Source organism: Calonectris borealis, chromosome 13 (assembly GCF_964195595.1).
Source record: "Calonectris borealis chromosome 13, bCalBor7.hap1.2, whole genome shotgun sequence".
Taxonomy (NCBI): domain Eukaryota; kingdom Metazoa; phylum Chordata; class Aves; order Procellariiformes; family Procellariidae; genus Calonectris; species Calonectris borealis.
The window spans coordinates 9,577,244-9,588,455 of NC_134324.1; the positions used below are offsets into that span (position 1 = coordinate 9,577,244).

Genomic DNA, 11,212 nt, shown 5'->3' on the forward strand with positions numbered 1-11,212 from the left:
TCCCATTTCGGGGGGGTTTCCAAGCGTGCATGGTTGAGGCAGGAGAGGCTGTCACCAGGATGCTCACCCCTGTCCTTTTAATTGTGTCTGTAGGTGACGAAGTTCGTTAAGAATGAGGATGAGTCACAGTATTAAATGAACGTTTTGCCTCTCTCTAAGCGATCTCCAAACAGATGCCTGCCTCCGACAAATAAGGCAGCAGGGGTATTTCTCTTGGAGGAACAATTTGCGGTATTAGCAAATCAAATTCTCAGTGGGCCACTCTTGATGGGAATTAACCTCACCTACTGGGAGCGAAGCACTCTCGGCACCCGGCGTGGCGTAATTGAGTTTGACTTCTCGCAGAGACGTGGCGGGGATGATTGATCAGCGGAGAGACCCTCTGCCAAAGGTTAAAATCCATCGACAGCTTCGGAGCCGCGCGGGGAGGGTTTCTAAGAGCAGAGCAAGAAATGTGAGACTCGCGCTCTTCGTGTTCCTGACCTGCCATCATTGTCCGCGACTTTGCTGTCAAATTATCCCAAGCAGAGACGTTTCGGGAGCGGTGCTGGGCGAGGGAGGAGCGCGGGAGCTGCCTGCGGTGGAGTGTCAGGTCGCTGCTGGGAGCGGCGGCGGCAAAGGGGATGGGATCTCGGACCCGTGCGCGGGGCCGTCTTCCTCTGGTCAGAGGAGCTGTGTGAGAGAAGTAGTTTCTGTCTCAAAAAAAAAAAAAAAGCTAAAAAAAAAAAGAATATGTGACTGCTCTTTTATAAATGAGCTCTGTGGATTTTTATTCAGCAGCATGAGCGGTTTATGGGGAGGGTGGGAAGGACACTGATCGTCCTTGTGCTGCTCGCCGGTTCTGGTGATTGTGCATTGTTTCTGGTGCCAAAGCACCAACCCTGTGATTATTTTTCTTTTTTTCAGTAGCTCAGTCCTTAATCCTTTGCATCATATGCAGAATCTCTGCTGCAGGGTTTTACTTTGTTTTATTTGTTTTGCTGCTGGACATGGTACCTAGCTGGTCTGTCCCTTTGCGCCTGCCCCTTCAGAGGGAACTTCCCTTTCAAAATGTCCGTCCTCACCTGGAGCGTAACTTGGTTTCACACTGCCCTGTTAATGTACCATAAAGTCCATAAACTGGGGGCAAAAACCCCCCAGAATAGGAAACATTCCCAGATTTCCCTTCCTCCCCCATCTCCACCCAACGAGATGGAGAAACGTGTAAAATTGACTCCCATTCATTGCACAAGCCCGTCTGCGTCTCCAAACCATCCTAGCCAGGCTTGCCATCTGGATGAGCTTGACCTAGATACAAACCGGTGTGCCTGAGCCAGCTTAAAGGGTAGCCTTTGTTTTGCTGGGAGAATGAGACTGCCCCAGTACGTTCCCTGGAAATCATAGCTCTGCTTCCTCAGCCGTGGGCCAAAGCTGTGTTTTCCTGGGTTAGCTTGCCCCTGGGCACAGTCGGAGAGGGAGGTCGGGACGTTCCCGGGGCTGCGGTGCTCCCTGTGCAAAGGCTGTAGGCTTCTCACCCTCTGGAGCCTACGAAGCCTTTCTTGCTACAGCCTCATTTCTTACCAGAAATGGGAGAAGGTCACTCAGTCCCTCACCTACTGATCCATACGCTAATGGATGTAATGGTGAGTGGATGTTTAGCTTTCAGCTCCCCTCTCCAGCTCCTTACCTCACAGCTCCATCAAGCCAGGCTCGGGTTTCCAGGCTGAAGGCATGGCAGCTGCCAGCGTCTGACCTCCAGCCTTCCTCTACCTCAACGAGCAATTAAACAGCGCGGCAGCCTCTGTCTTCTGGCAGGGATCGATACTGCTCGGCCTTGGCACCAGCGGGAGTTTTGACCCGAAGGGACTCGGACGTGCCGAGCTGAAGCCAGCCCTAGTTGTGGTCCTCATGGAAATGGTACCCGTTTGGACCCCACAGCAGCTGCTTAGAGCCTCTCCATTGGGGTTCAGGTGCCCTGGGAGCAAGTGCAAGAGTTAAAGCCGCTAGACAGGAGTGTCCTGGTGAGCCCTTTGCCGCTGGCACGCAGCCCGCTGCTCTCAGGCCCTTAGGATGGGTGCTCAGCTGGTGATGGTCCCTCTTGTGGCAGGGGGGCTGGTGGCACGGCAAAGGGGGAGCGAAGGGAGCGGCAAGCCTTCCCCATGCTCTCCGTCCGCAGGTTTGGCCGTAACCCCTTCCTCTCTGCGTCGCCTGGGTTGCTGCTACTCTGCAGTCCTGCTTTGCGGAGGTGGGGTGGTTGGGTTGGGATGAGATGCACTTTTACTTTGGGAGGTCCTGACCCATTTCGATGCTTAAACAAAGTCACCCCTTCCTCAACTCATTTCAGCAGAGCCGCTCCACGCGCCATGAGCCTCCTGAGCACCGCGGCCTGGGTAGCTCCGTATCCCTTCCCTGGCAGCTTCTCCAGGCTCTGAAGTCTCTGGCTTTACTCAGTGCTGTCATCCCCTGGGGTTTCACACCTCCTCACTTTGACTTCAATTTATTTTTTTTTTTCTTTAATGTTGCTTTTAGAAGCTTGCTGCAAGGATGCTTTTAAAAAAAAATCATTGGATTGGAAAAAAGGATTCTCATTCAGCCCCTGTGCTGGGCAGAGGTGGGGAAGGGGTTGGCACAGATGCACTGTGTGACCACAGAATTATCCTTCAAAGCGAGCAGATGGATCAGTCTCAATAAACCCCTCGGAGAAATTAACAGAGGTCTTTGGGGTTTCAGTTTGCTTCGTATTTTCTCCAGGGGCTGTGCAGGAAGGAGAGAGGGGGCTGCTCTGGGCTGAGGAACCGGACAGCTGAAAGCATGTCCGTCTACTGACAGCACGCGTTTCTTGGTCTCTTTCAACCAAAAACATCTTATCGTAGCAATAGTCATCTCATAGCAAAAATGTCAGGCACGGGCTTGTGCTGTGCCCCCAGCCCGGCATGCGTTGCTCCCATGTGAGGTCTCTGGGATGCTGGCGTGGGGCAGCAGCACTCGTGCAGGAGGAGGAGGAGGAAAGAGCATCTGCATGACCATGCAGGTTATTAAAGTGCCCTGGGACCAGCCATGGGGCATTCACGTGGCGGCACCACCGCCCCGGAGATGGGGCCTGCCCTGGGTCCGTCGGAGGGAGCTGCAGTTCAGGCCCGTGGGGGAAATGTGGCTTTCCTGGCACCGCAGTGACGCATGGCTGATGAGGGACGGCATGGCAGCTGGAGTGCTGGGAGCATGCAGCGTGAGGGCTGGCATTGCTGCGGCTGTGGGGGGGCCAAGCATGTCTCTCCTCTTTCCGTCCCTGGCTTCCAGCACATCACCCTGCCTGTCTCTGCCATTTTCCTGTTTTCAATTGTCTCACCTATGGGTAGAAGCATCAAAGCACCAAGAAAGCCCAGCTTTCACATCCCGGTGGACGATGCGAGCCGTTAGCTGGGCATTTATCTGAGGGGAGCCTCTGACCTTTCCTGAGCTCCTCTGCGGTAATGGATCGTGCGCAAATAATTCACGGCTCCCAAAAACGCTCTGGCTTCAACCTTGCAGTGATGTGATAAGCACAGCGGGTGATGCAGCATGGGGAGCAAACTCAACATCATGGGACTGTTCGGTCCCCGCGTTCCTCGGGGTATAGCTGTGCGCAGAGAGATACCAAAAGCAAGTGACTGTCACAGCATCTCGCATTCCTGATGGCTCCAGGGTCAACCTACTTTCTGAGTTGCCCGCAAGCTCCTTTTGTTCTCTCCTTCATAGGCATGCAGCTCAACTCTATTAGAAAACCCATGTTTCTGATGAGACAGTTCTTTAAGTCAGAGGGGTGATTCACAGTAAAGTTTGAGCTCTACCTGCAAACATATTGTCTCGGGCTCTGAAGCGCAAGCTTCAAGCAATGGGCAAGAGCTCAACACCCCCTTGTTAAGGTAGCAGAAAGAACAAGCTGTTACGTACAGAGCTAAAAATAATTGCAAAGCTTTGAGTCTTCCTCCCAGTTGCAGCAGAAGGATGCTCTAAGCGCTGATGGCCAAATCCGTCTCTGGCACGGCTCCGACTTGACGATGCATTAAAGCTTTTGTGACTTTTTGAAGCTCAGTTCAGATAAATGCAGAGCAGCGTGGCTGCTTTTCTGGAGCTGATGTGATTTCTAACTTGGATGATAGTGGCTTGGGGCAAACCCAAAAGCTGGTGTTCCCAAAAGGGACAGCACTTTTTTCGATAGAATTTTAACAGGGAAACTTAAGAAGGGGAGAAGTGCACAAAATAGCTGAGGTTGGCCCAGCAGCTGACAAAGCATCTCCCTGTAAGTCGTGTCTTGAAAGCAGGATTCATCTGGGAAATAACGACATGGTATAAAGAACAGCCACGGATCTGTTTACAGGGAGCCGTGCTCAGGCCAGGAAGGATATGAGCTCCGTCTGGGGCATCCCATAAGCATCCCTGCCGATGGCCTGGCTTCCTGAGCACGGGGTGCTGGAGGGAGCCCAGACACCTCCACGCTCACCGCAGGGTCCGGTGAGCATCTTCACTCAGCCGCCCCTCCCCGGTCTCCCTTGGCTGCAGTGTTTTCCCCTGACAGGCTGGAGATACCTGCCTGGATGAGGCCGCCGGCCACCTGCGGTGATGGGGATCTGTTACCATGCAGTTTCTTCCACCAATATACAAGTTTTTATTCATTCTTTTGTTTTTACGACAGCAGCCAAAGGAGGCACTTTGTCACTGCCTGTGACCAAAGAGCACAAAGGGAGAGTGGCTGAAGAGTTTTGAGCTATGTTAAAACGCTTGTTGTATCGATCTTGGCTCAGGATTTGTTTCCCTTCTTGCATTAAGTCCCCATCAATTGCTGTGATCATCTTGGAGCGTACGGTTTTGTTGGCCTTCTCCCTTAGCCGGCAGCACCCCCGTGCCTGCACCCGCTCCCCTCCCAGCCTTGCCGAACTGCTGACGGGCCAGGTCGTACGAGGTGCGCTGGGGTAAGCAGAGCTTTGCTTTTGCCGCCTCCGTCATCAGAGGTTTGTTGCTATATGTTAATTGCTATAGTTAGCATAGAGGTTAGTGCTAAATGGCACTAACCTGTTATTGCTTGAGGGTCAGGTCATTATTTTAGTGCAACATCTTAATAAACTAGATCCAAGGGTGAGGAGTCCTGGCAGGAGTTAAAGAAGGGGCTTGGGTTTGCCCTGAAGATGCTCCATTTCCCCATGTCGGGGACCCCCACAGGCTGTGTTGTTGCTGCATCGACGGAGCCTGGTGTACAAGAGTGACCAGAGTCTGCTCCGGCTCGTCAGAGTAGCTGGTTGGGGTGATGGTGCTTGTGGAAAGCCCTTTGCCCTCTTGGGTTCTCCTGCACAACCAGAGACCTGCTGAGATGACACAGAGTGAAACTCTTCCCATCTTTGCAAGGGACAACGTGACATTGGTGGTTGCTGCTCCAGGTGTGACATGAAAGTCAGCTTCCCCTTGCTCCCTCTTACCTCCAGCTTTCACGGTAAAATCATTTAATGACAGTTTTGGAGAAAAGTACCTTCCTCGGGGTCGTGGCGAGGGCTTTGGCTGCCTTCACCTGTGTGAACCTGCGTCCAAAGCCCTCGGAGCCCGGGAGCAGCACCAGGGTGAGCGTGGGGACGGCGATAGTGCTGATCGCGGTGCCCCGGCTCTCCGAGCGTGAGGTGCCGTCGTGTCCGACCGCTGATGCTGTACTGGGCTCCTTGGCTTTATTTGGTTTTGCAAGTTTATTGTACTTTCTATTTATTTCATTATTTATGAGCTTGGATGCTCTAATGGGAAGAGGAATGGCGACTGTCCAGGTTTCCTTTCCCCTGTGCTGTTGGATGCTTTCGGTGCTTGTGATTCGCTTTTTAGTCCACCCAGAGACAATTTTCTGTAAAACATTGACATCTAGTGGCTTTTCTGCCAAAGGAAACGATAGGGAACAAAATATTGGCTGCGGGGTGGCCAGTCGTGATGCCACTTGGGGAAGCAAATGAATCTGCCTTCTCCTCCTCACGCAGCACCGAGGACATGGTGATCACGCCCGGGGGCTCGGGGCTCCCGGGCACACACTGCTCCTGCGGGAGTGGCCTTCCCTGGCAGAGCAAATTGCTTATTGAGCTACTTTAATTCCATTTACTTAAGCAGATGGCTGGTATCCTGACAGTGTACCTCCAGCATCATCGCTGAGGTCACGGTCATATTAAAGGAGGTGCGAAGAGCTCGGTGTGTATGGCTTCAGGCTGCCGACGGTGGACAACATGGTGCTTGACGGTGGATATTAATGTGTGACCCAGAGTGATCTTTTCATGCTATACGTAAGGTTGAGCTTGCAGCTTTTCCAGCTGGCGGCCTGACGGGGTTCCCCGCGGCAGCGTGTTCCCCGCGTGTGCCACCATCCTGTTGCTCCAAACCAAAGCCAGCACCTCCCTTGGAAATGTTTTCACTTACGAAATGCTGTAATGCATCCTTTAATTTCCTGCTACTCACGTCTCTCTCCTCTCTCCTCGTTGCAGTCCTGTACCAGGTGAAGGCAGGAGGATAAAACGGGATTTGCATGGGCTTTTCCGAGATCCTCATTTCAGTGCAAGTGGGTTGGGGCTTCTGGGCACATCCCATTTATCTGGCCTGCGAACGAAATGTCTCGTAGGAAATGTCTTCCTCGTAGGTGTAACGCTGCTCTGGGGCTCGCGCAGCTGAGACCCACGGCTGCTCATCGGGAAATGTAGCGCGAGCAGCTTTTTGCGGACTACTTAAACTTGTCAGCGCAGCTCTGTTGTACAAGGAAAATAAAGAAGCCAGAGCTACCCGTGCCCCGCTTGGGTTGGGGCTTACATCCCGGGAGATATTTTGATTATTCCCCCAAGGTCTGGGGGGAGCATCAGCTGAGGCACCCAGCAGCAGCACGTAGCCACGGGCAGCCCAGCACAGAGGGAAGTCTCGGGTTCCCTTCCGCTCTGTAGAGGCAAAATCCATTAAGCAGAGGCAGACGTGTGCAGGTAGATACAACCCTTCCCGCTTCCCCCGGGGAGTTTGCTCTGCCGTCCTTCACCCCGCAGAGGTGAGCACGCAGAGGAGCACTCTGCAGCAGGGCTCCTGAAAGCCTCTTAAGTGCATCTCCAAGTTTCTATTGATTTTGAACGTTAATGCGCTGTGTGCTGGAGACACATGGGACTAAACGCTCTGCCTTCCTCTCCCCTTGGCAGGAATTTCTACTATATCACCATCCTGCGTGACCCCGTCTCCCGATACCTGAGCGAATGGCGCCATGTCCAGCGAGGAGCGACGTGGAAGGCGTCCCTGCATGTCTGCGACGGCCGGTCCCCGACCACCGAGGAGCTGCCCAGCTGCTACACGGGGGACGACTGGTCGGGCTGTTCCCTGCAGGAGTTCATGGATTGCCCCTACAACCTCGCCAACAACCGCCAGGTCCGCATGCTGTCCGACCTCAGCCTGGTGGGATGCTACAACCTGTCGGTCATGCCCGAGGAGCAGAGAAATAAGGTTCTGCTAGACAGTGCCAAGGAGAACCTGAAGCGGATGGCCTTCTTCGGCCTGACCGAATTTCAGCGGAAGACTCAGTATCTCTTTGAGAAGACTTTCAACATGAACTTCATCTCGCCGTTCACGCAGTACAATAGCACAAGGGCCTCCAGCGTGGAGATAGACGAGCAGACTCAGCAGCGCATCGAGGCCCTCAATTTTTTAGACGTGGAATTGTACGATTATGCAAAAGACCTGTTTTTGCAGCGGTACCAGTACATGCGGCAGAAGGAGCACCAGGAAGCGCGGCGGAAACGCCAGGAGCAGCGCAAGATCCTGAGGGCGAAGCAAGCGCACCGGAGAGAGCAGGGCGAGAACAGCTCCAGCACTGACTACATAGGGAACGTGGAGCGGTGGCGGCGGTAGTCGGGGGGGACTCGCCGGACACCGACCGCGAAGCAAAACCCAACCCAACCCGCGAATCGGAGACGACGGAGCAGTCCAAACAAATTACGCTTCTCAAGGGTTTGAAGCAAAAAGAGGTTAAAATGTTGCCTTTGCAGTTGCCTTTGCAGTAAATGTTGTACTGTACGTGGAACACTTAATCTTAGCGTGTAATTAAATTGTCCTTTTTAGGTTTGTTGGATTATTTATGAAATACAGGAGCCAAGTAGGCTCATCGGAAATGGTTGCTTGGACGTTTATTTAAAAGAAAAGAAAAAAAAAATCCGTAAATTAGTTATGAGTACAAAATGGGATACTGGAAAATGTTTAAGATGCTCGGCTGAAATCTATCTGGGAAGCAAACTCATTTCCTAATAATGAGCATTTAGCATACTCTCACAATACAGTATATGAGCAAAACCTTTTCCCTTTGATTTTATCTTAATTTTATTTTAATAATCTGTTTTCAAGGGCACCAACTGCTTATGATATTTACCAAGTTAATGAATGGACGATGAAGGGAACAATAAAGGTCTAGAAAAAATATTGACTAGTTTTATGTATAATATTGGCTTTTAAAAGGAATAGAAGTAATTTCTCTAGCTATATAAATATTTAAAATTTTAAACTTTTTCTACCTACTGCTGTTTAGAGTTTTAAGCTTGGTCTATCTCATATTAAAAAAAAAGAAAAAAAAAAAGACATACATACTTTTCTGAACTCAATGCCAATGTTAAAGACACTGTTTCCAGAATTTTTCAGGGCAGTATGATTTTAAACATTCTGGAAGAGTTACAGCACATCTTCATGTTTCATAAAGCCTTTTCCAAATTATAATCTTGTGACAGTGTCTAATTTTAAGTCTTTCTTACCCATTAGACTACATAATGCTGAATTTATCATTCCTTAATAATTGGTGGTATAAACTAGATGAAATTATGTTGCGGACATTTGTGTAGAGTCTTTAAAAAGTCATAAAACTCTCTAATCCCAGCAATATTATGAAGAGGATTGCTCAATGGAAGAAGTAAATTTACACTTGAATTAGGATTTACTGCCAGTAAATCTTTGCTACACCAGATAAGAACAGGGCTTTTTTTTTTCCCTACGCTCTTGAGCCCTTCTTAGCGATGACAGATGAGCAATGACTAAAAATGATGGAAACCAATCGTACCATAGCCATAGTTACCCAGGATGAGACGGTTGCACGGTGCACGGGGACGCAGCCGCCCGCTCCCGAGCAGGCTTTGCTGGGGCGCAGGGTGCGGAGCTGGAGCTGGACCGGGCTCTCCCGCAGCCCTTTGGCCTCACCGAGACCGACAAGGGAGAGGAGGTGGGGCAGGAGGTGCGAGGGGCTCCTATAAATCTCTATGCAAAAAAAAAAATAAAAAACCTCTGCAAGGCTTGGGCTATACATTCAGCAAGTTCAGAAATGTTGTACGTAGCCTGCAACGCTCCCGAGCTTGGCACTAAATGGTGATCTCGGTGCGGGTGCGCGGTGATGGAGGCACCCGAAAAGGGCCCTCGTTGTCCTGAGGTACGCGATGCTTACAAGGCTCACTTGCACTACTGCCTTTCGCCTGTGATACCCTATACACCAAGAGGGCAGGGGGCGTAAAACGAGGCAGAAGGCTTTAAAAACATCTTACGGCTCCACGCCTAAGTTATGTGAAAGTTGTTTTACATCTGACGTTGTATTGCAACCCCGGGGGCAGCAATCCTGCCGGGGGCAAGCGGAGAGCAAAGCAGCAGCGAACCAATACCCTGCATTAGCAGCTTGGAAAAGAGAATAGCTTCATGTACAGCAAATTTTTTTTTTTTTTTTAAATGAGAACTGCAGTTGCCAATATGATGTCTCGGTTGTATTTTGGTTTTTATGGGGGAAAATAATTCGCTCTTAAAACTGAAAGGCACTGCTGTAAACAGGACTTAACCGTGGGTGAGCTGGAGGGCCTGTTGCAGAAGGTGCATTTTGTTTTTATGCTGTGGTGTGCATGGTTTACAGAGACTAGTTGCATTTTCTTTGTGTATACTGTTTATTGTATATAGGGGATGTACGAATATAAGGATACCGTTTTGTCATAATCACATCAAATTCTACTGATTTCCACTGTAGACGCTGTCTTATTGTGTAGATTTACAGGCCGATCCACTGACTTTGATTGTGTAATTTAACAATAGAACTGATAAATAAAATTTAACTACAGTCTTCTGATTTTCGTGTGCTTATTTCTTTATCTGACGATGTGTTGGGAATTGCGCAGTTCAGAATGAACAGTAATTTCGACACGAATGAAATAGCCATTGACAGGCAAGTATACGAGTTTAAAATCATGGCTTCTCTGAAGTGTATTTAAAGTGCAGCTTTCAAGGGCAAAGCCACTTTGGACTTTCTCTGGTTCAGAAGTTACTGCAGAGGGTTTGGCTGCTTTTCTGAGCAGTCCTCAGAAAAACAAGCTGTGGTTTCTGGTGATTTTAAATATGATTGTCAATGGTCTGCAGCATTTTTAAGGGATTGTTCCTATGTATGTGCATATGCGTATGATTTTTTTTTTCCCTTTGTATGATACCCACCATTTTTGCTCCAGCTGGCTCTGGACGATGCTGCCTAGCTTCTGACTCCCAGTGCGTCCTGCTGTATCCCTCCCGGGGACATCTTAAACACAAAACCAGAATTAGATGCAAAAGCAGGTGAGAATGAATTGAGCATAATGCCCCAGATCAACTAGAAAAGATGGTTTTTTACAATTTGGATGGAGGCGTTTTTGTCTTGGTGGCTATAAAAGATCAGCAGGCTTGCAGGACTTGCAGCGGGGCGGTAGACCCAAAGGTGTCCGTGGGAGACCTTGCCTTGACCTAATCGTATTCCCTGGTGAGGACAGAAGTGCCCTTCCTCTTGCGAGTACCTGCAGAGGCCTCTTACGTCTCCGAGGCTTTTCGAGTCACGGGGAGCAGGGAATGGAGGGATCTGCCAGCGAATGTGCATTTGACTGACGTGGCTTTATATAGAGGTCTATTAGCGCGCTGAGAAAGCTGCTGGTGGAGCTCCTAATGGGATAGAGGTCATGCAAGATGCTTCCCTGCAACTAAAAAAGCACCCAGCAGTGAAGCCTGGCATAAAAGCAATTGGGGTTGCCTTTTGAGAGGAGTACTTTGACAGTTGAGAAAACTCTTTTACTGCAGGAGAGGAAGGATGGAGGAGGGGGGGATGTGTTTGGACAGACAAACTTCACTTCCGAAGCGGAGGAGCTACAGCAGTGAATCAAGTAGCACTCAAACTCTCTGGTAAGTTTTGAAAAACCTGGACCCATGTTAAGAAAACCCTTCTGAGCACCGAGAT

General features: G+C 50.2%; 1 protein-coding gene across 1 annotated transcript in view; it reads left to right on the top strand.

The window, feature by feature from the left end:
* HS6ST2 (heparan sulfate 6-O-sulfotransferase 2) overlaps positions 1 to 10,087 on the top strand; it is a 134,364-nt gene extending 124,277 nt beyond the window's left edge. Inside the window, exon 2 of the mRNA XM_075162046.1 lies at positions 7,152 to 10,087. Coding sequence (XP_075018147.1) covers positions 7,152 to 7,854 — 703 coding nt within the window. The 3' untranslated portion in view covers positions 7,855 to 10,087. The remainder of the gene's footprint in view (positions 1 to 7,151) is intronic.
* The last annotated feature ends 1,125 nt before the right edge of the window (positions 10,088 to 11,212 follow it).